Source organism: Podarcis pityusensis, assembly GCF_964106645.2.
Source record: "Podarcis pityusensis genome assembly, chromosome: 10".
NCBI lineage: Eukaryota > Metazoa > Chordata > Lepidosauria > Squamata > Lacertidae > Podarcis > Podarcis pityusensis.
The window spans coordinates 45,333,161-45,360,027 of NC_138035.1; the positions used below are offsets into that span (position 1 = coordinate 45,333,161).

The 26,867-nt window shown below is 39.6% G+C and overlaps 1 protein-coding gene across 5 annotated transcripts in view; it reads left to right on the forward strand.

Moving 5' to 3' along the window:
• ZFC3H1 (zinc finger C3H1-type containing) overlaps positions 1 to 25,253 on the forward strand; it is a 34,673-nt gene extending 9,420 nt beyond the window's left edge. For 2 of the 5 annotated variants that reach the window (XM_080971156.1, XM_080971157.1), the window contains exons 7-35: positions 667 to 764; positions 1,396 to 1,599; positions 2,106 to 2,270; positions 2,521 to 2,658; positions 4,203 to 4,321; positions 4,599 to 4,745; positions 5,553 to 5,727; positions 5,894 to 6,025; positions 7,270 to 7,818; positions 7,920 to 8,029; positions 8,917 to 9,048; positions 10,676 to 10,797; positions 11,203 to 11,304; positions 11,459 to 11,578; positions 12,253 to 12,436; positions 13,098 to 13,284; positions 14,233 to 14,424; positions 15,070 to 15,307; positions 16,530 to 16,635; positions 17,032 to 17,230; positions 17,866 to 17,960; positions 19,324 to 19,434; positions 20,206 to 20,310; positions 20,392 to 20,557; positions 21,198 to 21,298; positions 22,364 to 22,465; positions 23,074 to 23,113; positions 24,275 to 24,337; positions 24,463 to 25,253. In XM_080971156.1, the coding sequence (XP_080827282.1) occupies positions 667 to 764; positions 1,396 to 1,599; positions 2,106 to 2,270; positions 2,521 to 2,658; positions 4,203 to 4,321; positions 4,599 to 4,745; positions 5,553 to 5,727; positions 5,894 to 6,025; positions 7,270 to 7,818; positions 7,920 to 8,029; positions 8,917 to 9,048; positions 10,676 to 10,797; positions 11,203 to 11,304; positions 11,459 to 11,578; positions 12,253 to 12,436; positions 13,098 to 13,284; positions 14,233 to 14,424; positions 15,070 to 15,307; positions 16,530 to 16,635; positions 17,032 to 17,230; positions 17,866 to 17,960; positions 19,324 to 19,434; positions 20,206 to 20,310; positions 20,392 to 20,557; positions 21,198 to 21,298; positions 22,364 to 22,465; positions 23,074 to 23,113; positions 24,275 to 24,337; positions 24,463 to 24,600 (4,340 nt within the window). In that variant the 3' untranslated portion in view covers positions 24,601 to 25,253. Of the gene's footprint in view, positions 1 to 666; positions 765 to 1,395; positions 1,600 to 2,105; positions 2,271 to 2,520; positions 2,659 to 4,202; positions 4,322 to 4,598; positions 4,746 to 5,552; positions 5,728 to 5,893; positions 6,026 to 7,269; positions 7,819 to 7,919; positions 8,030 to 8,916; positions 9,049 to 10,675; positions 10,798 to 11,202; positions 11,305 to 11,458; positions 11,579 to 12,252; positions 12,437 to 13,097; positions 13,285 to 14,232; positions 14,425 to 15,069; positions 15,308 to 16,529; positions 16,636 to 17,031; positions 17,231 to 17,865; positions 17,961 to 19,323; positions 19,435 to 20,205; positions 20,311 to 20,391; positions 20,558 to 21,197; positions 21,299 to 22,363; positions 22,466 to 22,821; positions 23,114 to 24,274 lie in introns of all 5 variants that reach the window. The other 3 variants (XR_013976883.1, XR_013976884.1, XR_013976882.1) reach the window with 3 other exon arrangements.
• Positions 25,254 to 26,867: the final 1,614 nt, after the last annotated feature.

Consider the following 26,867-nt stretch of genomic DNA (forward strand, 5'->3'; position numbering starts at 1 on the left):
ACCCGGGGGTGCTTTCGAACTGCTAGGTTGGCAGGCGCTGGGACCGAGCAACGGGAGCGCACCCCGCCGCGAGGATTCAAACCGCCGACCTTTCGATTGGCAAGCCCTAGGCGCTGAGGCTTTTACACACAGCCCCACCCGCGTCCCCTAATGAACCCGCGTTCCTAATGAAGCCATAATTAAAGCTTGTGTTCCACTGTTTTGTTTACTCATTTACCTAATGTTATGGCTGCTACATGAAAAATAAAAAATTCAATAGCTGACCCAGCATAAGAGCAGGAGCAGTATGTGATGAGAGAAATTACTGCTTATTCTATTGTTTGGATCTCGATAGTTTTCATGAATTGAAGTACAGTTGTACCTTGGTTTTTGAACAGCTTAGTTCTCGAACATTTTGGCTCATGAACGCCACAAACCCAGAAGTGACTGTTCTGGTTTGCAAACTATTTTTCGAAGCCGAACATCTAATGGGGCTTCCGTGGCTTCTGATTGGCTGCAGGAGCTATCTGCAGCCAATCAGAAGCCACGCTTTGGTTTTGACAGTCGAATGGACTTCCGGAACGGATTCTGTTCGACTTCCAAGGTACGACTGTATATAAAGGTTATATAATTAAAATCTTGCCTAGTGTAACCTTTTGTTTTTTGCTTTCCATAATCCTTTTGTAGCATCATCTCCAGTGCAGCCTCCGTATTTTGAATGCCCTGCTGGATACTTTTCTCCTACCATTCCACAAATAACACTGCCTCTTGCAGCACAGATTTCAGTAAGTGCTTTTTCAAGATGGTCGTTTTGAAGTAGAAACATTTGAAACCAGAAATATTGTTAGACCAGCCTATCTTTAAATTATGATGCGCTTCTCTTTTGTGTGCATCCCTTCAGGCTGTCTTGGAAGTTATTTGTTCTGGTATATATTGAAATGGGACTTGGCCTGGATCAAAATTATTTCTAGTCCCACTCTTATTACTGATTAATGCTAGTACTCATACTCACTGAGCTTCTATATCCTGTGCTACCTATTTCTTCTACTGGAAATATAAATAAAAAATCCCCAGTCATTATATAGCTACTTACTACTAAACTTTTGTGCGTTTTTAGAGTTGTGTTGCTTAAATGTTATTTAAGGAACTAAAATGAATAATTAAAATCACTTACCTGGGAGTAAGTTCAACTGCTTAGTGCAGTCTAGTACTGGCGACTAATGGTTTTGAATAAGCAAGTCATTCTCTGTTATTTTCTGTCTTGGAAAATCTTGATTTTCAACTGCAGTGTCTTGGCTTTTGGAGTTGCTGATGTTTTGTATTGAAGCGTAGCATGAGCCAAATGTGCTTGGCACACTATTTGTGAAGGTCAAGTAGTAATTAAGCTATTTCTCTTTTCCTTTCCAACGTTTTAAGGCTTTGCCACCAGGTAGCCAGTTGTACGTGGAAGGTATTTCAAGTGCTTCTCTTGAGCCACTACCACCCCTTCCTCCACTTCCACCTGAAGAACCTGAACAGCCACCCAAACCGCCATTTGCAGATGAGGAGGAGGAGGAAGAAATGTTGCTGCGAGAAGAGCTACTTAAATCTCTAGCAAACAAACGAGCTTTCAAACCGGAGGTATTCATCACTTCTAAATATAGCCACTAGATGTCAGCCTTGGTGCATTATGATCTGCATCACACCAGAAAACTTTGTTGTGTTACTTTGGAAAAACAAAAGTGTGACTGGACAACTTGAAGGTGGCATGCAGTTCTTTAACCAGCGTAATCTGTTCTTTAACCTTAAAAGTTTAAAGTTCTCTTGGTTAGGGTTAAATTTGCTGTAAACTGAACAAGTTGCCTCCCACTTGTTTGGTATTGTCCTAGCTATTTCAGCTGGATCATTAGTAGGATTATGACATTTCACATGGTTGAAATCTGAGCAACGATTACTTCACTTACCACTGATGTTGGCCATTTCCATGCTCAGTGGCTTCTGTTGTCGTTAAAAATCTATGCCTTCTAAAATGGCAGCTTCTAACAGGTTGAGCAGGCTTTGTTTGTGTTACGTTTTTGCAGCATTTGTGTATTTAAATATTTAAAAGCCTTTCACAGTGGCTTTTCTGATTATTTATTTATTTATAGGAGAACTCAAGTAATAGTGGTCCACCTTCACCGCCTTTCCCCAATAACTCCCATGCCGTGCCAAGAAGCAATCTTTCAGCCGTCAGTATTAACACTGTTTCTCAACCTCGTGTAAAGAACACAAAGATTATTAGAGTACCAAGACTCCCACGAACAGTGATTACGGTAATGAAATATTTTTTACTTGGCTTCATATAGAAAGGTGCATCATGTTTGAGGTTAACACTGCCAAAGTAGGGCAAGAAACTAACATGCAAAATCCTAGGTAGTTGGCTTGTGCTGATTCGGCAGCTGGGAACAGTAGCATTTTGGAGGTGGGTTAGGTTGGTTCCTGTGTACTGTTTCAAAGAAGAGCAAGGCCACTATTCTTAAGAGAGTTGCTCACTCAAAATTATTTAACCTTTTATTTCTTTAGCTTCCAAAGCACAAGTCAGTCGTGGTTACACTGAATGATTCAGATGACAGTGAATCGGATTCAGAACAACCCATCTCTGCTGCTAGTGTGTTTGGTGGCCTAGAATCTATGATCAAAGAAGCTCGAAGGACTGTAGAGGTAAATAAAATGGATGTGGATGTGGAAATGACATTCTTTGAAAAGAGCACATGAAATTTAGTTTTTAAAATCTTAACCTGCATTTGCTGTGCACTGCAATGGCCAGCTGTGTAAAACAGACTTCCTTGTCTATAGGTAGGAGAACAGGAAGGACAGACCCTCCAAGTGTCCCTATTTTCTAGGGACATCTCTGATTTAGAGAAGCTGTCCTGGTTTCTGATTTGATCCTGGAATGTCCTGCTTTTCCTTAGGACGCCCCTGTTTTCATTGGAGAAATGTTGGAGGGTATGGCATTATCTGACCCCCAAGCCGTCTGAAGGCAATCCTGTATAGGGAGGGTTTTTTAAAAAAATGTTTTATTATGTTTTTATATATGTTGGAAGCAGCCCAGAGTGGCTGGGGCAACCCAGTAAGATGTGTGGGATATAAATAGTAAAATGATCGTTCTGGAATGGGACATCCCTATTTTTATTGGAGAAATGTTGGAAGGTATGGGTAGTCTTAATTGGTTCAGAAGTTACGAGAAACAAATTATTCCTTTCAGAGAAAAGTTCATCCCAGTTCTTGGGCCCACCTTCTGACAAGGAGTGAAAGTCATTGCCAGCCTTTTATCTTTAAGTACATTTTGTCTTATTTTCCTTCCTGCACCTGATGTGAAAGCAGGAGCTTAGTAATTGTTCGCACTGATCCCTTTGGGTAGCTATACAATAAGCAGATCACCTGTCAGAGCTCCGGGTCTCCTTTCTCATGTTCTCATTCAGTGAAGGAGGTCCTGTTTCACACTCTTGCTGGTGAAGACTGCTAGTTGAGCACAGGAGTCGGCAGCACGGCACTGCTTTCTTGTCCTGGCCCTCATTTTTAATTGGGGATACGAGATAGTCAATGCATATTTACTTTGGGCTCCAGCAGTGTGGCAGCAGTGTGCCTCTTTCAGTAGGTGTGTGCCACAGCGGGTTTTCCAAAGAATTGCCCATAATAGTCTGTTTACTCTGGAACCCACTGCGGAATGTGGTTCTGCTTCAGAGTATCCTTGTTCTGCCTGGTCTTCTACCATTAAATGAAAACAAGAAGTTGGACATAACTTTACAGAAGGAATCTTCATAGCTAGGTAGGAGAGCATGTAAGATCTTGCCAGCACTAGAGAAGGATTTGACTTTTGGGTGGCTGTGGGGGCAAGTTGCATCCTGTTAAAATAAGCTATAACTTGGACTCATAATATCCTTTTGAAAGTGTTTTTTTGCTACTTACTTTTCCCTTATATTTCTCTGGATATTCTGGTTCCTTTGTGGATGGCTCATTTTTTCCCCTCAAGTCTTACACTTAGTTTGTTATTACTCAAGTTTTTTTTCCCATTCCAAAACTGGAAAGGAACTCTCCTTTTAAAAGAAGCAAAGTTGGTTGACCCTGCTTTCTGAATCAGTAGAGTTAATCCTGTCTTCTAGATAGAAAGAAACTTTGTGGTAAATCCAATTTCCCTTTCTTCAATAATTTCAGTTTTTTATTTCGGTTCCTATATATAACGGTGTTGGATTCTTCTGTTACAGGCTTCAAAACCCAAAGCACCTTTAAAATCTGAAAAAGAAAACAATCCTGTAAGAACCCCAGAGGCCTTACCAGAAGATAAAAAGATTGAATACAGACTCCTAAAAGAAGAGATTGCCAGGTATTTGGGCTTCACACAATGAAAATCAAGAAAAGCACGAGTTGTTAGCCAAAAACTGACTGATTTAAAAATCAGTGGCCTGATGTAGTCATCCATATTTTTTAATTATTCTATTTTGTTTATTTAAAGCCTTGGTTTTATTTATAAATTATCTTGTGAGCTGTTCTAATTCAAAGTGGTAGTGATAACAAATCTGATTTTACTTTCTTGGAAAATAAGTTTCAGATTTTTGTCTGAAAACTAAAGTTTTGAAAATAATGTGTCTTGAATATTTTAGCAGGGAGAAACAACGCCTGATAATATCTGAACCCTTGAAGACAAGTTCATCACCAGCAAACTCTGACGTTGAAGTTGATGGGGTTGGTAGGATAGCAATAGTAACAAAACAAGTTACAGATGCAGAGGCAAAACTCAAAAAACACAAGTAAGTCCCCTCATCTTAATGGTAACCCTCCGTAGCAATGGTTAGTATGTGTTGTTTGTGTGTTTGGGACACTTCACTTTAACTACATGCAGGTCCCACTATCTGCCCACTCGTTACGTAAAAATTCCCTTATCTGAACATGAGAACTTTGCATCCGTACACATACAAGCTGATTTAGATATCGAAACAGCTGGACCTGCCTATGAACAAAACACTATGAGAGAATGACTTTCCTTAATCTCAGTGAAAATAAAACAACAGCTTTAAAGCAGCTCGTTTAGTCCTCTTCTTACTTGTTTGCCTTTTGCTGGTTGGGGGCAGCCTGTTTGGGTGCTGTGCTCGCTGATCCTGGCTCCTTAGTTTTCATTCCCGATGCCTCTCCCCAGCAGCCATCCTCGCTCTACCCTTGACTCCGATCCTCCCCTTAACTTGTGTGCAGAGAAGTTGCTCATGAAGGAGCAGCACCATGCATGATTGGAACTTCCTGCTAAGCAGAAGGATTGGATCTTGAATGGTGCTGCTCCTTCACAAGCAGCTTTCCTTGTCTGCTGGGAAACTGCAGTGGTGATCTCCCCACCAGCTCTCTGCTTCTCTGTGTTTTTCTGCCTGTGCCTTCCCACCCCAGCATAATGCTCACTGCAGCTTCGCAGCATTAAAAAATCCCCCAACAATAACCTTAATATGAACTGTATTCTTAAATAATACCTAAATACTTTGAACAGTTTAGATGGTGGCTCTAATTTCATACAGCTTTTGTATATAGAAATGAATATAGGTGAAATTTGAACTCCATTTTCTTTTCTTTAGACTTCTCTTGATGAAGGATGAATCTGTGTTGAAACATCTATTGCAGCAAGAGGCAAAGAAGAAAGAGTCTGTTCGTCTTGCTGAAAGCAAGATTGCAAAACTTAATGAGCAGTTGCAAGCAGCAGAGAAGATATTAAATGCTAATAAAGTGTTCTTGAAGAAGCTTCAGGAACAAGTAAGTTGTCATTTTCTATAGCACTATAAAACATGTTTGTTTAACCATAGTGTTGTCGGACAGTCATTTTTTACTAGACATATTTCAGACTAATTTGTTAGCTTATTTGGTTTATATCCATGCTTGGGTTCAAATGTGACATCTGAAGAATGCATAAATGTTTCAGATCCACAGAGTACAGCAACGAGTAACAGCAAAAAAAGCGCTAGCATTAAAATATGGAGAAGAGCTTGCTCGAGCGAAAGCACTGGCTAGCAAAGAACTTGGAAAACGAAAACTTGAATATGATCAGTTTGGAGTAAGTATAGCCTTGAAAACTATAGACCAGAAAACAAGAATATTAACCGAGAGTTGAAATGAACCTCCAAACATACCTGTGCTTTATAATACCAGTTTTCAGTTATTGGAGAAAGCATAAGAGATTGTTGCATTATGAACATTGGCCACAATCCAAGTAGCATTCTACTTTTTCTGCTTGCTAAGGAGGGTTTGGAGTTCTTTCTCAAAGGGCACCCGTCCTTGCCACATGGAATTTGAAAGTGAGATTTTCAAATTCAATTTGTGATCCGGCACAGGGATCTTGGTGCTCATATATTATCCTTACTATTAAAAAGTCAAATATCCCATGAAATGCGCCTCATCTGTTGGGTCCATTCTGGGAAATAATAGCTTTCAGAGATCATGTTCAACAGATTTGAATATTAAAACTTACGCTACTGTACCTAAAAGCTTGTTAACACTTCACTTTATGCTGAGCCTCTGAAATACAGCATGATGTCAGAGACAATCCCCCTCTGCCCATTTCAGACCTAAGGTTGGAACTGGGGAAGGCAGTGTGAGGGATTCTGAACAATGTGAAAACATGCCCCTGCTCTCTATGTAGTACAGAGCTCAGCAGGATAAAGGCTTGCCTAGTAAATGCAAAGAAAAAGCTGTCATTATGTATTCAAGGCCGCACACTTCTTTCTGCCAGCTCAGATGGACAATAGGAGGCAGAGCTGGAGGCTTGGCTTAAAGTTTGTCAGGTGCTCAGAATATCCCATTAGAACAGAGACAAACTCCCATCTGCTCCCACCAGCTTGGAGCTGCATGGAGGATGCAGAGACTGGCTTAGTTTGTGCCCTTGCTGGGAAGCAAACAGATCAGTTTGGAGGTTGTATCTGTATTTGTAGGCCAAGTGCACATGTTCCAAGCACCTGACATGCATAGAGTCAAAACAAATTCCAGGCTGGACTTTGGATTATCCATCCCCTCTCCCTGCTAGTCTAAGTTGGGGGAGAGCCTGGGGTATGTCACCTTTGCTAAGGACTGAATGAGCTCTTCCCACGGAGAGCAAAATTGTGGGTTCTCGGAAATATATTTGAAATGACATAGATTAATTGAAACACTAATAGTTATACCACTGGTAAATTATGTTCTGTTTTTCCCATTTGTATGTGTGAATTGTCTGGTAAGAATTTAAACTACAAAGCTAGTGTTTTTATTTATTTATCTTGTCTGTAAATGTGAAGTACTAAGAATTTTGAGTGTGTTTCTTGGCAGCCAAACAAAATATTGAAATTGGAGAAATCTCCTTCGTCGAGCCCCAAGAAACATTCAGCAGAACTGATTGCACTGGAGAAAAAAAGATTACAGCAACTGCAGTATGAATATGCTCTAAAAATTCAGCAGCTGAAGGAGGCCCATGCACATCAGACTAAGGACCGATCAAATATTCTTCCCGTTACAGAAGAGGAACCTGAATTTGCACTACCTCAACCTTCCCTTCATGATCTGACACAAGACAAACTGACATTAGATACAGAAGAGAATTATTGTGATGATGAAATTTTGTCCAATTCCACCAGAGAACGAAGGAGGTCTTTCAGAGAATCAAATTCTTCTACTAAACCTAACCTTAAGCACATTGACACCCCCAAGCAAGAGACTTCAAGCAAACTTTCTAAAAAGATACTAGAACAACCCGAGCTCTTTTTGGGTCTGAATATTGATGAACTGAAAAAACTTCATGGGAAAGCTGATGGCTTAAAAGATCTCTTGAGAGAAAATACTATGCTTACGGTTTCTAATGAAGAAAACTTACATGGGCAGGTAATTCAGTATACTAATTAATACTAAAAGATCAAGAGTTTTTTTAATGAATTACTGTGGCTTGAGTCTCTGTATGGTTATATATTGTATCTTTTCCCTAGGAAATAAAAGTGGATGTAGACCCTTTCACAGCTCCAAGTAAACAAACAGAAGGGAAGCCATATCCATTTGGACCTTATCATAGCCCACTTCTTGTTTTTAAATCTTACAGGTATGAATACTGAGTTGAGTAAGGATGCTATGTTGCATAGCGGCTTTGAGTATGGTTGGGGATTTCTGTTGTAAACTCCTTTATATGAAAGGATGGTGAGCTTTGAAGTAGCAATGGAGAACAGAGTTGTAGAACTATAGCTACATTTATGATTCTTGAAGAGGAAGAGCTCTGCAGATGTGAGAAATTAGAGTTTGGTAGCAAATGTTGCTAAATCGCTCTTGTACAGTGGTGCCCCGCAAGACGAAAAACTCGCTAGACGAAAGAGTTTTCCGTTTTTTGAGTCGTTCCGCAAGACGAATTTCCTTATGGGCTTGCTTTGCAAGACGAAACGTCTTGCAAGTTCTTGAGAGTTTGTTTCCTTTTTCTTAAAGCCGCTAAACCGTTAATAGCCGCTAAGCCGCTAATAGCCGTGCTTCGCAAGACGAAAAAACCGCAAGACGAAGAGACTTGCGGAACGGATTAATTTCGTCTTGCGAGGCACCACTGTATTTGTAATTATTGGACTTTCATTTAGAACATCAAACACCAAACTGTAGACAATTTAAATGCATTACATGAAGAGGACACATACACATGTAAACAAAAAACAAAAACAGCTACAAAATACATATAGAATACAGTTCTCTCTTAAAAGTGGGTGGTAAGAATTAAGAACTACCAGCTGACTTGGTCTTAAATACTTTCGTGGATGAAAGAAAAACAAGCTTCTATTCCCTTTTGGGATGAACAACAGGTGATGCTACATATCTGCTTATGGTTATGATTATTTTTGAAAAGTGATATAGCATTCAATTTTAGTATCGTTAGTACATGTTCGTGTGTTAACCATGAGCTAATTGTATTGGCCTGGAAATATTAACATCTCATGTTTTTACTTTGCTTAGGTTTAGTCCCTATTTTCGAACAAAAGAAAAGCTTTACCTCAGTTCAGTATCCTACAGCAATATGATTGAGCCTAAACAGTGTTTCTGCCGTTTTGATCTAACGGGTACATGCAATGATGATGATTGTCGATGGTGAGTGATTCTCCCTTTCACCTCATACTTCTTTAATTGAATGATCTCTACTGCAGAGGCTATTGCCTTGGGTTTCCAAGCAAATTTGTCATTTGATTAAGAAAGATTTTTGTCTGCTGCAAACCAGTTGCTTATGTTAAAAGAAAAGGAGTGTTCATCGAATAACCTGTTTCACTTTTGTATCCTGGAAAGGATGGGAATGAGGAGAAAGGTACACAGATGGCTTTTTTGGCCATGGCAGTGGAGGGAATCCCTGACCTTTGCTCTACAAACAGATGCAGGAAGATGAGTTCCAAAGTGCCTTTTGCAGAGTTTTGAAGGCCTCTTAATACAAGCTGGGGGGGGGGGATTTTGCCACTATTTTCTTGAGCATCCCTTGAATATACTGCTCCAAGAAAAATAGATCATTTTCTGCCCAGAGCAGAAGGGATTTAGCTTCTATATGAAGGCATCAGAATCTGCCTGTTCAGGTGTGGTTTTGCTGTAGTGTGTTTGTGTCCTGCTCTGTGTGTAAAAAGAAATGAACCTGGGGTACATTTAAAGAAATCAGTACAGTGGTACCTCTGGTTACGAATGCTTCAGGTTACGAGCTCTGCTAACCTGGAAGTAGCTGCTTCTGGTTGCGAACTTTACCCCAGGATGTGAACGGAAATCATGTGCGGAGGTGTGTGCACAGCGGGAGGCCCCATTAGCGAAAGCATGCCTCAGGATAAGAACGGTTTCAACTTAAGAACGGACCTCTGGAATGAATTACCGTAAGTTCATAATCAGAGGTACCACTATAATGGTAAGAACTTATATACCCAGGAGCAATAGACAGTATTCTGAACTGCCGGCAGCCAAAGCCCCAAAGCACGTTCTCATTCACCCAGCCAAGAAATAATATGCATGGTTAAATGCCCAGCGATCCTTTCTCCCATAGTTAGGGTTTTGAAGCAAGGCTCTTGGAGAAGCCTTAATCAATGGAGTGAAGTGGGGTGGGGACACCTACAGGAAAAGAAAGTCATTGCTATTTGTGTGTGTTTGCAGTCCTTTAGAAGGGTTAGAATAACCCATTTAGTCTCCTCATCAATTCTCATTTTATACACATTCTTCAGTTTTGATGTTACATGGTATTTGAAATCTATTATTATTATTATTATTATTATTATTATTATTATTATACCTGTTCGCTGGATCGAATTGGGAATTACAAACTGGTTGCCTGAATGGCTGGACCCTGCCCTCAAAACACTTGTATTCAGCTGCTTGTAGCCGTATCATATTGACATATCTGTGTGACCTTATTTAAACTCAGATGATAGCTAACATTTGAACGTGAGGTACAGTATGTCGGAGATGCTCTTCAAAGTTCACTTTGCTTTTGAGTAATAAAAAGTTTGAGATGTGTTCTGTAACACACTGGGATTTCTGAAGTCAGTCCTAATGAGTAATAGTGGCACCTGAGTATTAGGTGGAGTGCATATGTACACTATCCTGTCTTTTATACACTTGGCTTGCAGCTGCACACTTCTTAGAGTTTCTGGAAATGTTTTAAATGCTGTTTGAAAATAACATTCACTTACTTTAGGTATGATGTTCACAGAGTCCTTGGCTGATTTTTAAGTGGGATTATTTTTTATTTCAGGCAACACATGAAAGATTGCACTCTCAGCCGAAGACAGCTGTTTGAAGATGTTCTTTCATACAATTTAGCTCTGATAGGCTGTTCAGAAAAAAGCACGGATGAAGAGATAAGCACTGCAACAGGTATGTTGCTTGTTGGTCTTGCCAGCAAAGCAATTTAGTTCCGCAATTAGGTATTCTGGTTTCATAGCCAAAAGTTAAGGAAGCAAGCTGCTTCCTAATGCATGCTTTCACTCTGCACTATATTAATATTAAACAAAGTGTGATTCCGCCTTCTGCTGTCATGTGTAAATCTGTAGTTGCTTTGTACTTTTCACCTGTGTAAACTTTCAGCAAAAGATAATAAAAGTGAAAAGTATTTGCAGTTGTATTGATGGACATTGATGCCACCATTTTGAAACAATTTGTAGTGTTAAAAGTTTCATCAGAGTTCTGTGGATTTGGTCATAGATATACAGTATGAATACATATAGTTGTAAACTACTGATAACAATATGTGTCTTAGATATTGCTACCATCTTATTTCAGAAAAATATGTTGAAAAACTGTTCGGTGTGAACAAAGATCGCATGGCGATGGATCAAATGGCTGTTCTTCTTGCTAGTAATGTCAATGAAAGCAAAGGTCACAGTAAGTAACTTTTAATATCTCAAGATCCGGTCTATAGCAGTATTCAGTGGGTTTAAAAAAAAAAATGTAGCTCGATAAGCGAGATTTGCTTTGATGATAAAACACGATGCAAAGAATTTAATGTATACTTCAATTTAATCTCTTTTGCAAATAGCCCCTCCGTTTACAACTTGGAAAGACAAAAGGAAATGGAGACCTAAGCACTGGGGAAAAACTCATTTGGACAGTGATATCAGCAGTGAAGAGGAACAGTCTTCTGGACCTATTAAATATGGTAGCATTAATTATTAAATCTGGAATGTTAAGAGTAATTTTGAAAAAGGGCAAAAAAATGTACTCGAACACATTTACTTGCCCTGTAATGATAAAACTGATATAGGCATATAGAGCTGGTGTCACAGGTAGGTGGCACCATTTCCATACAGACCCAGTGAAACTTAGGTTTGAAAAAATCATTCTGTTGCCTACAATGGAAGACTTTTTTGATGTCTAATTTCAGCAGGGGGCGGGTTGTTATAGGATCCTGCTGGAGCTAGGAAAGGCCTCTGCAAGTATACATGTGTCTGTAGGCACTGTGTTGGCTTAGTTGTCAAGAGTCCTGTGCCTGAGTCAGTCAGTCATGTTAATTGGAGGAAAGTGTCCTGAACGTCTTGCACTGCTGTCACTCATGATTCAGCATTGACTCACGTAACGATAAGAAAAAAATCAAAATGTTTAAATAAAATTCTCATAGAATATTAGACAAAAGTAACTCAGTTTATTTTGCCATAACAATTACTGTGTGCGCGCACACATACATACTACTGTTTATCAGTGTGTTTGGCTTTTAGTAGATTGCTTTTTATTCACACTGAAGTCATAACTTGCTGCAGCTTAAAATGAAAGTTGGATTTCAAATCATGAAAGTTGTGACAATCCTTAAAAAAAGAGAATTGTTTTTATTTGCAGCTCCCGCAGTACAGAACAGAATAAATCTTCCTGCTCTGGATGCTGTTGTGACGCCGGATGATGTTAGGTATTTTACAAATGAGACCGATGACATTTCAAACCTGGAAGCAAGTGTACTTGAGAACCCATATAACGTTCAGCTTTGGATCAAACTGGCCTACAAATATCTGAATCAAAATGAAGGGTGGGTAATTCTTTCTTTGCAAACAAATCAGTTGCACTTTTTGTCTCAAGCTTCTCACCTGTGCTGTTGGAAGCAAGCTTTGTCGCTAGCATCAAAGGACTCTTTGTTTCTTTGGCCAGTGTACAAATAGGTTATTGTTTTAAAGCAATGGGGAGTGGAATTGATTTGCTCTTTTGTTGTGCACAGTCCAGAGTAAGCATAATAAATTATTATTATGCTTTAAAGTGCTTCATTTCAGCATGGAAATAGTAAAAAGGGGTTTCATTTTAAGAAAAATGAAGGATACAATTGATTGGATTTCTAAGGTTGGTTTTCTTAATTCATGATGATAAAATGGAAAACTCCTTAAGCAAGATGGTAGAAGTCATTTTCAGATGTTTTACGTTTACATCAGGAACCAGCAGGTGTCTGAGAGTATTGGCAACAAACTGCAGTTGTACTTTACCATCCACAAGTGCCTTAGAGTTACCGTGCAAGTTCCCTGTTCTTCCTCTCACTGCTGCATTTCAAATCCCTCAAACTGTTTTAAATACAGAAGAGAAAAAGGTGTTGTATGAAGTGCAGAGAGCCTCTGAAAGGGAAATGCATGTGCATGCCTTGGCATTGTACCATGAAACTGAGAATGTGAAAATGAATATATTGCTTTCCTTTCTTATTGAAGATCATCCTCCGAACGCTTGGATTCTGCTTTAAATGTCCTGGCTCGAGCACTAGAAAATAACAAAGAAAATTCTGAAGTCTGGTGTCATTACCTCAAGCTATTTTCAAAAAGAGGAATAAAGGAAGAGGTGCAAGAAATGTGTGAGACTGCAGTGGAATATGCTCCTACTTACAAGATTTGGTGGACAGTAAGTTTGATCACTGGAAAAACTATATGTAGTAATTATGAAGTTAGTACACATTTGCACACTACATCTCACTTCCATGTATGTTTCATTTGAAGGCTTCCACTAAATAGCTTTTACAGCTCAAAAAGAACTTTTACAAAAACTTCTTAAACTTAGGATTTCCTTTTTTCTGCCACAGGGAATATAGAATCCCATAAAATGTACCAGGCAAATGGATGCCCGTTTGGGGTTCCTTTCACATTACCTTGCACCCAAACTTTCCCCCCAACATCATGCCTCCAGGATAATATGTGATACAGTGCAATTGGCTGTAGTTGAAAGCAAACCAAAGGTGACTACAACTAATCCAGAATGCGGCAGCTAGACTGGTGACTGGGAGTGGCCGCTGAGACCACATAACACCAGTCTTGAAAGACCTACACTGGTTCCCAGTATGTTTCCGAGCACAATTCAAAATGTTGGTGCTGACCTTTAAAGCCCTAAACGGCCTCAGTCCAGTATACCTGAAGGAGCGTCTCCACCCCCATTGTTCTGCCCGGACACTTGAGATCCAGCGCCGAGGGCCTTCTGGCGGTTCCCTCATTGCGAGAAGCCAAGTTACAGGGAACCAGGCAAAGGGCCTTCTCGGTAGTGGCCCCCACCCTGTGGAATGCCCTTCCACCAGATGTCAAAGAGAACAACAACTACCAGACTTTTAGAAGACATCTGAAGGCAGCCCTGTTTAGGGAAGCTTTTAATGTTTAATAGACTATTGTATTTTAATATTCTGTTGGAAGCCACCCAGAGTGGCTGCTGCTGCTGCTGCTGCTGCTGCTTCTTCTTCTTATATCTCTGAAATGTCTCTGTGCATACACAGAAGCACTTTAGACATTTGCACACAGCTATTTAGATCCCAAAACAAAATGAGATGAATCCTCAAACGTTTTATCTTTCTTAACTGCCCTTCAGTTTCTAAATCTGGAAAACTCATTTGATGGAAAGGATTATGTATGTGGGAGAATGCTACAGTTCCTGATGGAGAGTCCAAAATGTGAAGAGAATCTGGATCTTCGGTCCTTTCACTTGCTGGAGATGTTGCTGTATAGAGTTCACCTAAGCCTTTTTACTGGGAAATATCAAAATGCTGTTGCGTTATTCCAGGTACTTGCTTATGTATATCATGTTACGGTGATTTTTTGGCTTTGGCATCCATTGCTGTTTTGTCCTATATATCTAGTTTGAAGGTAATGTCCCTGCTGCACTATTCAGTAGCAGATGAGAGCAATTTCATACAGACCAGAGTGTGCTTCCCTACAGTTATGAAAAAATGCTTGTAAATATGTAAGATCACAAAATCTCCACCATTTTTACTGGGTCTTCTAGGGAGCAGGGACTTCAGTAGTCTATAATACTGTCTGTGATTAAATGTTCCTCTGTCACATGGTCTACCAGTGTAATATATGGCCGTTGCATACAGTTTTCAACGTTTGTGTCTTATGCCATCTCAGTCCTTGTAGAAATAGTTTTAACTGCAAATTTATTTATTTCACAACATTTATATGCTGCTTAATTGTAATACCTTAAAGCATTTTTTTAAAAAATGTGAGACTTGGATACAGAACAAATTAGGCCAGGCAAATTTCTAAAACCTGGAATTCCCCAATTGTGACCATGGGATCTGTTTAGTGAAACAAAACATTCAAGCTTGATTGCTAGAATATATTTCTATGACTAGGCATAATATAGCAAGGTTGCCCGTTATTTAAGCTGTCAGATTTAATCATCATATAACTTTCTTCTCCGCAGAATGCACTGAAGTCAGAAAGTGAACCGGTTTTGGTGCAACATCTCACCATAAGTGACCGCTGCTTAGCTTGGTTATCCTATATACATCTGATTGAGTTTGGCGATCTCCCCATCAAGTTCTATGATCCTGCCAATAGCAACCCTTCAAAAATAATGAAGAAGGAGCCTTTTTTAATACCTTGGAAAACAATTGAAGATGTGAAAGCTGATCCTGATACTTTGTTAGCGGTGTTTGAAGGTGAGGTTACCCATTTAAATTCAGCTGTGGTTTATTTCTTGAATTAATATTGATAGAATATCTAAAATAATTGTGCTATGGTTACGTATGCAGTGGACTTTTGCTTTTCAGTGTGTAGTCTCTTGTGGTCTTCATTGATTCAGAGGCAGTTTGCTTATGCTTATCATGTATAGGAGAAGCCATGACTTCTGTCCTTACAAGTCATCTGGGACCAATCCCATGGAGCTTGCTTCTGAGTAGAATCCATGTATTTTGCAGCAAGACAGTTTATTGTAGTGGATTGTGCAGACTGGCTTGATAATTTCTTCCTATAGGTTTAAAAAACGTAACATTTGCAGCATTGATAGCCATACAAACTGCAGCGTGAAGAACGGCAGGCTGGTTGGAGTGAGCTGTTGAATGGATGCTGGGAGGCCCTTCTTCTTGAAGTTTAGCATGCTGTTGGGGGAAGTTCCTTCTCCCCCTCCCTTAAATGCACCAGCAGATAGGCTAAAGGAAAGGGCCCTTTACCTTGTTTTTTTTAGCAAGCAGCTGGGTGAAGGGCCTCCCCCTCCTTCCAAAGGGGGGAGGGCTTGGGGGAGCTGTGGAAGGATAGGCGGGGGGGGGTGTAAAGGGATGGAGGGAGGGGGGTTGGTCAAGAATGTGGGAAGGGCAAAAGGGGCTTGTGAGCGCAGCAAGCAGGGAAGGCAGTAGTAAATAATAGTAAGAGGAATCTGTTTACAACAAGTAACTGAACTGAGACACAGCTTCCTACTGTGATCCTGCATGTTCAGTAATGCACATGTATGTACACAAAGGAAATTCTTTAAATGTTCGTAAAAAATAATTTTGCTTTGAGAATAATCAGTGATAATTGGAAGACTGGCTTTGTTGCTTTCTTAACAGTTTGGAAGAACTCAGATCTTATTTTATCTCTTCCGGTTTTTAAAATTATTTATTATTATTATTATTATTAGTTGGTATTTTTGTAATGGGAATTTAAAACTTAATTTTGTGTGCTTGGATAATTTACATCTTCACCTCTTAAAAGAAACTTTGAAATTATTTCATACCTAACTAAAGCACAATGACTGAAATGAAATGCATGACTACATTGTCTCCCCATCCCCCCCAAAACCCCACCAAAATACAGGTGTATTTATACATTAACATAAGCTTTTTATGTGGTAATGCTTTTGTATTTGTGAATGTGTAATCTTACTTGATGTTTGCTTGTTTTTAGATGCCATCCAGTCATGCACCAGTGAGGATTCTGCAGCTGATGAAAGAGTAGTTCTCTGTCTTCCGCTATATAGAAACATGGTCATTTTGCAGCAGCTGTTAGAAAGGTAAGTCACTTGCAAAATTGCTATTTTTATATGCTGTGTTAAGCATTATGGGTTATATTCAACTAGGTTTTACTCAGAGTAGAACCACTATAATTAATTGCTGCAAGTTAGCCAAGGCAATTAATTTAAATGGGTCTCCTCTGAGTAAAATTTAGTTGAATAGAATCCTTTGTACAAAAATGCATGGTGAGTGACAATTTCCCATTTTTCTGGTATTAACACAGATGAATATATCAGCACTAAGAAAGGAGGTTCATGCCCATTGTTATGATTAAAAAAGAATAGGTAATAGGAAAGAGTGTAATAGTTCACAAGATTGTCTTGGAAGTTCTTCTAGGTCACTGTCTTTTTAAAAATAAGATAAGTAATTGCTGTTTTTCACTGTTTTCATTCAAGGTGGGAAGCTGCTATTGAGCTTTGTAAATCACTCTTGAAACTAAACCCCATTGACTGTCGGCTGCTAGAAGCACTAGTTGGTTTGTACTTGCAGACTGGCCAGATGGAAAAAGCATGTGACGTGTGGCTTACAGCATTTGAGAAAAACCCTCAAAATGCCCAGGTTTTCTACTTTATGTGCAAATTCTTCATTCTGCAGGTAAAACACCAATGACTTTATTCAGCTTTTTGTAACTGGTTGGAGAGAAACCCAAGTTTATTTAATATAAAATGGTGACAGTCAGAGTACATTACAGTGAAAGGATTTGACCAGGAGTTTGATTTTCAGACTTTAAGCAGCTGAGTTTTTGTTTTGCCTAAAGTTGTTGTTGCCCACAAATGCTAAAAACAAAAAAAGCTGGAATGTGAATCTGAAGGGAGTGGTTTATTGGACGATGCAGAACAGCCTTCTTCAGATGATTGGGACTCAACTGTTATCGGCTCCAGCTTGGGTTGGTGAGAGCTGTAGAGGAAAACATCCGGTTGGGGCACGCTGGCGTTAGAATGTGACACAGATGTTGCAGCAGTCGTGTGTGACTCTTTATCCTTCTTTTGTAATGTGCAAAAGGGTGAGCTGATGAATCTAACCTATGGAGAGATGAAAAAGTTCATCCTTGAATGTTAACCATTTGAAGCACTGCAGAAAATTTAGGTAGCATTCTGCTTTTGGGTAATGTCTGCCCACCATCTGCATTCATGGTTTTGAAAGAGCCATTAAAATGTATTACGCAGAAGTTTGATTTGCTCTTCACATTTTGTAACTTTAGTCCAATGTCACTTACTCTCTCATGACAGAATAGATCAGATAGTATTCCTCCACTGTTGCAAGCCTTCGTTGCAGCATTCTTTGAGTGTGTGACTCGAGACAACAGTCCTGTGGATCTGTTACGGTAAGTCTGGCAAGCAAACTAATCATTCCATGCTGCTATGAGCTCAGTTTATGTGATGCGTTGCTCGGTTCCGTTTATAAAATTTCTGTATGGTTACTTGTAAAAACGCTTACGTTACACACTGCCATTTTGCACAAACCTTAGTTTCTTGGAGAACTTTATGGCGATGCTGTCCTTAGATTTCTCATTACAGTGAAAAGCAATTCACATGTTACTTTATTATTTGTCAGTTTGTGTGTTGAGTGTAAGGCAACTAGTGCTTGTGATATAAAAGTAGACAAATACTTTTAGGAAAGTGGTGCACAGCTATGTCGAGAGAAGCTATTATTTCTTGAGATATTCTTCCAGAATCTTTTAGCACCCTGTAATTATTGGCACAAACCCCATTTACATATGAGGTAGCCAGGTTACGTAGCTGAAACTGATGCTGCAAACAGGTAGATAGATTTCTGCAACACCTCAGGCTTTTGAAATAAGCCTTGCAGCACCCTATGTTGGGGTTGCTATGGGAGCCTATGTTACCTTATGTGTTTCTGTAACTTAATGAAAACACTGCATTTGAGGTAAAAAGTTTATTAGTGGGTTGCACATAGTGCAAGGCTTCTTTATTTGCCATGTTTATATAGGTATGTATATGTCCATACACGTAAAATACAAGTTTTGAAAGGAAAACAAGCAAATAAGCATATACCGTAATAATTGCACAATTTTCAAAAAAATACACCAGATTATGACTAAATTTTAAATAAATGTTAATATTTTAATTCAGAATATTATGAATAAACAAATAAGGAAAACACAGGGGGGAACCCCAACATACTTAATATATTTAATATAGTCAATAAGGAGAAGATATTTATATATTGATAATATTTTGCTTGAGAGACATTATTTTATTCTTATTATTAAAATTGGTATACCGCCGTATACCTGCAGGTGTCAGGGCAGATCACACATATTTATATGTTCTCATAAGATTGTGAAAGGATTATAACAAAGCCTTCTTCAGACATCTCTTTAAAAGCATATTAAGCATAGCTTAAATACATTTCTTTGGTATCTCCTTCACTGTTTTGTTTTCACTTGGAATCAAACTAGATACCACAGTAATCCTTGGCGCAAGGGAATGCAGAAAATCATGATTTTGAAACGCAGCTATGCTCTACACTACAGATGGGGAAACTAGACAAGCAGCTACCGTTTTCAGTGGCTGCCATACGCTTCTTCCAAATTCTAGTCTGGCTCTTACTCGCTTGGTGATACACATAGGTGGTGTGTCCACTCTTTGCTCAGATTGCTTCAGGTTAGGATTGTTTCGGTGTAGTGAACATTTGTCACACTGAATGAGGACTCTTTGTTCTAGATATTTTTTGAATTTCCCAATGCCAATTGAATTCACACCGCCTATGTATAAGGGAAGCTTTACAGAAGAGCTTTTAAACCAGCAAATTCCTTATTTGTGGCAAATATACTGGTGAGTTTTTCCAAAGTCTGATAATTTTTTAAATATTGCAACACTTTCTAACTAGGGAACTACAGATTGTAGAGGAGGCAGCTAATCTTGTATTATATATAATAAGAGCAAATATAAGGAGTGCCATGGTTGTCCTAGTTTCTGCCAGTATCCTTTAGGATTTTGGTATTTCTGTCATGAACATACACCATGCACTGCTTTGCTTGCCCTTTCTTATGCTATTTAGTTTGCAGTTTGGTGTTACAAACATCTGTTGTAATTTTTTTACTTAAAACACCATGAAGTTGGCTGTGTCTAAGTTTAAAATCAGAAGACAGATGTGCTGCTTGAGCCCTGTGTCCCACACTTTAGTTTTGAATTATATATAAATGGAAGAGAGAACTTCTTAGAAGTACTTAGGCAGCTGCCAAAATCCCTTTATTCAAGTGCTTAGATTCATAAAGTGTAAGGAATTTCTACTAAAATACTCTCATCATCTGCATTGTTGGCCGCAGTATTCTCTTGCAGACATTCAGTCAAAATGAGATGAAGAGCTGTTTTGCTGACTTACATTAATTACATTAATTACAGTATTAATTATTGCCTGTTAACCACTGTGAATAGTTAAAGTGTTGAAACACTTTTAAAATTAGGAAACATTTTGTACCTCTGATCATTTTTTTTGGCTTATACTTGCGTATAATGTCAAGCTTCTCCATTGCCCTTTTCTTTCACAAAAGGCATGTAACAGTTTCAAAAAAGCTAACGCTGTTTTCTTTCAATGAAAAATAGCTTATACCAGTCTCTTCATGGAAGTTCTGGCGATGCAGTGGATGCTTATGAGGCAGCTCTGGGAGCAGTTATGCAAGAGGAAATAGTTCAGCAGATTTGGATAGAGTAAGTTTAAATGACGAGACATTATACCTGTAAAAGTAATGCATTTGGAAGTGTTAACACCTGGGTTTCTTTCTTTTTCAGTTACCTTGTTTTCATCAATGGCAAGGTTGTCAGATCTAACAATCAAGTTCAAGAATTCAAGCTTTTTACAGATCTTGTGAACAGATGTCTTGTTACAGTCCCCACCCGTTACCCTATTCCATTTAGCACCGCTGATTACTGGACCAACTATGAATTCCACAACAAGGTATAAGTGTTTTGGTAATTCAGATACAGGACTCTGTATATAAAACACGTTATGCTAAAATACATGTAGGGTTTCCTTAGCATTTTGTTCAACATATTGCGCTAAAATACCAGTTCTGTAAGGGAAATGAGAACTGTACACATATACAAAAGCTCCTTGCTGCAGAGTGTGTGTGCACATCTGTGCAGTGGCTAAATTTGTAGAGTATCAACTTCTCTAAAATGTTTTCTAGGCTGGGGATTGGCGAACTGTAGAAGCCTAGTGTTGCTGTATAGGGAAGGGTTGTCTGTCTCACTTTCCTTTCAGAGCTGACCTCCTTCAGGTTCCTTAGGCTGCTTGGAGATCATCCTTGGCTAACACCTCTGAAATGCTGCGTCAGCTGGTGTCTCTTCCACCAGCCCTCCCTACTTTTTGAAGGACTCCAGCATTTGCTGGAAAAGTGCAAATTCCCCTGTTTTCTTCTTGCTGTGGTTCATCTTTGGGGCCACTGGTACCTGGAAGAGCTATTTGTAGATGCTGCTACTAACTCAGTGCCACTGTCTTCGTCATCAAATTCAAGAGAGAGTGCACATCAGTGTTGGATTTGTGAACAAAGCAGGCAGCTTGAATGATCTAACTTCTTGAAAATTAACCTTTACAGGTTATTTTCTTTTATCTGAGTTGTATTCCGAAGTCTCAGCATTCCAAAGAATTGGAAAGATTTTGCTCTACCATGCCTGCTAATCCTGGACTTGCATTCAGGTAAGAGAATATTGGCGGAAGCATTTAGAAGCAAGTACCTGTTTTCCCCGATGCCCTTTAAAAAAGTTACTTGCCATCTTCTAAGCTGGATGGCTGAGTGGGGCTTTCTTTGAAGAAAAAAAAATTTCTTCACAAAGATTAGATCTGGAAATAAATAGTCTAGAGCAGGGCTTGGGTCTCCAGCTGCTTTTGGACTACAATTCCCCTCGTCCCTGACCACTCGTCCTGCTAACTGAATGATGGGAGTTATAATCCAAAAAGAGCTTGGAGACCCAGGTTTGGGAAACCCTGGTATAGAGCAAAGAGAACTAATACATAATATGATTTCTAAGCCTTCCTACAAACTGAAATAATACTTGTTAACAAAAAAACAGGAGGAGAGGAATTTAGTGTTGCTCTTATGGCAGAGCTTTCCAGACTTTCTCAACACTCCTCCCGGGACTGGAAAAGGGTTAGTTTGCTAGTAAAACTCAATTACTGCGTCACAAAATGATGTGTGTCTAAAAAGTGTGTCACCAACATGAAAAATTTGGAAAGCCTTGCTCTAAGGTGATCATTACATTAGGGCAAGCATTTTGGTTTGCCAGATAGAACAGTCTCCCCTTCCCCCCCTGGCATTACGTCTGGGTTTGTGGGACTCATTCTTAGACCAAGTATTCTACAGTAGGTTTATAAGAACACTGGACAGAGAGGCTTCACCTGTTATTCCAAAGTAGTATAATTACAACTATTATTGTGAAAGTCATACAGAAAACGATTATTTCAAGTTATTGATGCTAAAGGTGGTTCTTCAAGCTATTGAGTGATAAGGTGTACTTAGTTTTTCACACATGGCTTCTCCATTTGGGCTTTATTTTTGTTAAATAAACCATGATACAATATGATGTCCTGATGTGTACAACCACAACAGAGGGTGTACTTTCTTTTCCCCCTAACGGCACTCTCACTTGCACCTCTTCTCCCACCTCCCCCCACCCCTGTTCAAGCTTTTAAAAGAGCTTAGTATTACTGCTTTACATTCTTATTCAGCACTGCATGTTTCCCTTTGCTCCTTTGTCACTGCAGGCTGCTTCAACAACACTGGGAAGAGAGCAATGTCCAGATTCTGAAACTACAAGCCAAGATGTTTACATATAATATCCCAACATGCCTGGCCATCTGGAAAATGTAATTCAACAGTCATACACCTGTTAACATAGATAATTTTTTTTAAAAAATAAGGTTTGCTTCATAAAGCTACATTTGAAGTAGGCCTTCAAATTTGGTTTTATGCTAGAAAGGTTTTTCATTATTGCAGTCTTTCCACAAACTTTGGTTTAGACAGATTCCTGGCACTAATGTTGTAAAATGAGGACTGTTGCTTCCCATACAAAAAATATTTCAGAAGTAAGTATGCCTTGTGTGTCTAAGTAAGGAAAATGTGTTGATGAATTTTATTGTTGCTGCTTTGGAATGTTTACCATTAAATTATTGACTTCTGTTTCCCTCCTCCTTTCTACCCTCCCCTTTATATATCATAATAGCAATATCCAGTGGTGATGAACTGATCATTGTCTGCAGTGTTTGTACATAATGGGAACAACTGAAATGTCTTGCTCATGTAAGATTGTTTATGAAATGGATCTTTTTTGTCTCTTCACTATAGATTATCATCATTGGGAGTTAGTCTGTTACTTTCCAGGACTTTTATAGTTCCATCCCATACTCAGTGTTCTTCCCATAAAGATATTCGGTATTCTGCAAAAAAATAAGTCATTTTTATTTCTTCCCTTCAGAGCCATTGCTGCTGAGTGCTTTCTAAAGGGACAGAGAGAGGTATGTAAGAAAAGCTTATTGAAATAGCCAGTTGCAAAGATACTTAACTAGCCTCACCCCTGGGTTTAATGAACTAGTCCACAGCTTTAAAAAAAAGAAGAAGCTTGAGAACAGTGTTCTTGCTAAGCTAGCTTTAGAGTAAGAGGTCTGCTCCTCAGAAATTGTGTCTGTTATCAAATGAAGGCAAGGAGGAAGAAAGGTTCTGGCTAAGTCTTTTTTCCTTTTAGGTTAATTCTGTCAGGTGCTCAATGTGCTAGAGCCAGACTTGGTTGAAACAGACTTTGTGCATTCCTGCAGCTTTCAAACACAGTAGTGTGCCAACACAAGGACACTTAGGATGTTAATTTAACATACTTAATTCTTCCCACTTGTTCACATAATGCTCATTTACTATGCAATCCTGTACATGTCAGAAGCAAAACCTGATTATTTGAATGAGGCTTAGGTCCCAAATAGCTGTCTCCTTCCCTACAAACTAGATAAGTGTCCAAGGAGTGGCAATTTATTTGGCAGTCCCTGAGCTACAGAAGTGTGTCGGACATCTTCATTCTGTAATTTTTCACATGCTGATGAAGGCGCACCTCTTTACTCTGTCCTTTGACGCCTAAGATATGTATTTGGGACCTATCTTGTTCCCTTCAGTATAATCTGTTTTTTTAGTGGATGTCAATGCTGTATTTTTATATAGTTACACCATGGGTCCTCACTGTGAAGGGTGGATAAGAAATCAGAACAATTAATTCCTCAGTAAGTGGTGTAGGATTGCAGAGCCTTTAAATAACAAAAGAAGCTTAAATCCAACAAAGGAGTCTTCAGTGATCAGTACAAACTTTTGAATATATGGCACACAGAAACTTGTTGATGTAGTAAACCAATTCAGTCAATTTGAAATAGGGACAGATAGGACTCTCCTAACTTGCTTCTATGCATTTACAATGTGATCATCAGGCTTCCATGTCTCCTCTACAGCCTTAAAACTAAGCACTTTTTGAAGAATGTAAAGCTCTTAAATCTAGCAGTAGCCCTCAAGCATTTCCCTGCCATAGCTTCACCATTCCTAACCTGTGTTACAGGCACTTAAGACAGAAAAAGTGCATGTTGCGCAACAAACATAAGTTTTGTTGGGATAACATTAGATTGATTCTTGTCTCTTCTTTACAGGTCCATCACTTATATCAGAGAGCCTTTCAGAAGCTACCTCTTTGCGCAACCCTGTGGAAAGATGTAATGTTTTCTCCTTATGTTTCCGTTTAAGGTTTCATTTCAATTTTCTGCATATCCCATGTCCATTGATGTGGTGATATTCCAGCTCTGGCTAAATCTTATGTCTGCTTCACCATCTCTTACAGCAGCTCCTGTTTGAAGCATCAGGAGGAGGTAAAACTGATAACCTGAGAAAACTAGTTTCCAAGTGCCAAGAGGTTGGAGTCAGCCTAGATGAGCTTTTAAATTTAAACACTTACAGAACAGAAAGCACGAATCGCTGAACACTGGGTGCAGTCAGTGCTAAGTCCTATTAAATGCCAAAATCATTTGAATGATTCTCCAGGCTGATCTCTGGCTTTAGGCCTCTGAAAAGCAGATGCGCAAAGCTGAGCATATCAAGTCTCTCTCTGGCCTGCTTTCCTTGAACCTGGAAACAATTGACATGATCGCCTCCTTGGATAAATGAATGTCCTCTATGGCCTGCTTCTGGGCCCTGCCAGACTCTCATAACATCATGTACGTAAGTATAGTTCATCCCAATGACAGACTTTAAATGTGTTAATTTTTATATTTTATTTTCGATTTTTCATTTTCTTTTGTGCGGTTCCTGATTTCACTTGACGCTCGCACTGATGCCTGAGAGATCTGTGTTTGGGGCTAAAAATATGGGCTGAGTTTACAGCAAAAACTATCGGTCCACTTTGTTTTCCTCCCAACCCCACCCCACCCTCTTTCCCAATCCCTTTTTGTTTCGTTTTGGAGATTCGTTTTCATTGCAGGATATAAAAACAAAAGCAGCCGCTCTTAAGGAAAGTAACTGCCATGGCCACAAGTATGCTTTTTGCACTTGAAGGCTCATTGAGGGTGGTTTCCTGCCCTTTCTGCATTCTGGACTTGTGGCAGAGACTTAAACTTGAAGATTAAAGATACAGTTGCAATTGCCAGTGCATCAGAACCTAAGAGTGGTCAATTTATTATGTGCAATTTTTTGTAAAGAAATTTTAATTTATAATAAAAGTTTAACAGTTAATAATATTGAACTGATTTGTATTAAAATACTACTCTGTAGTATTGCCATTGTTTATACAAAGATATTTTGAATATAAGTTTTAAAAAAATATCCTGTTTCCATTGTCTTTAATTAAGCTGGTGCAAATGTGGGGGTCGGTTGGTTTTGCTTGTCGATACAGGCACAATAACTGTAGGCCACTGGACGCATTTCCCATGAATTTCCCCCCATTGATAGGAGCATTGATGGTTAAAATTAAAAACAAATACACTGGAGAACCGGAGCTAACTCTTATCTACTGCACACCCTGGAGCCACAAAGTGAAACAACTTACATGGGCTAATCCTCAACCACAGTCACACATTGGGAAGGGGGAGAAGATTTTGTTAATAACAAGAGAGCATGTTGCATCAAGCCACTGGTCGATCTAGTCCAGCATCTTGTTCTCAGTGGCCAACCAGATGCCTATGGGAAGCGCCAAAGCAGGACCCAGTCACAAGAACACACTCCACCTGCCCTTTCCGGCAGCAGGTATTCAAAAGCCTACAGCCTCCGACGCAGCGCATAGCCATGAACGGCTAGTTGCCATCGATAGCATTTACCTTCCACATATTTCTCTATTTTAAAGCTGGTGGCCATCCCTGCTTCCTGTGGCAGCAAGTTCCACAGTTTATTTATTTTTGGTATCCTGGGTCTTTCAACGTGCAGCTTCATTGGGTGCCCATGCTGCCTATGAATTCTCATGTTACGAGAGACAGAGGAATAACCTTTGTCCACTTCATGGCATGCAAGATTTTATACACTGAGGTCATGTTGCCCCTAACCCTTTCTCCAGGGTAAGAGTTCCACATGTTGCCGCCCTTTTCCCATAGGAGGTGGGGTCACGTCGTTAATCTGTACCCCCACTCCCCAGTTGGACTGTGCATGTAGTTCGCTGGTTTTCCTGTCGCATCACTTCCAAATTAAAGAGAAATTGAACTAGCCTTTGGTCCAAATACTGTTCTTTGTTAGCAGCACCAAGCAACGCAATGATTTATTTTATTTAAGCCCCGCCCATCTGGCCGGGTTTCCCCAGCCACTCTGGGCGGCTCCCAACAGAATATTAAAAACGTGATAAAACATCAAACATTAAAAACTTCCCTAAACAGAAGGAACTATTGTGATGTAGTGGTTAGAATGCTAGACATGGGAGACCAGGGTTTGGACCCTCAGCTGTGAAACTTGCTGGGTGAACCTGGACCAGTCACTGCCTCTCTGCCTGACCTACCTCACAGGGTTTTTGTGGGAGTTAAATGAGAAGAGGGAAGAACCACACAAGCCACTTTGAGCTCCTTGGAGAAAAAAGGCTGGGTTATAAACGTGGGGGTGGGGGTGGGAGAAGACCATGCCTGCCCTGCCTATTTAGGCCATGATTCTCTCAAACTAGATTAGAGAAGCTGGCGCTAAAGGGAAATGGTGTGTCCTGAGGTCGAATGCTGGGTCTCTGGCAGCAAACCTCTTTTTGAGGGATAGCACATGAAGTGAGGACAAAGCAAGCGG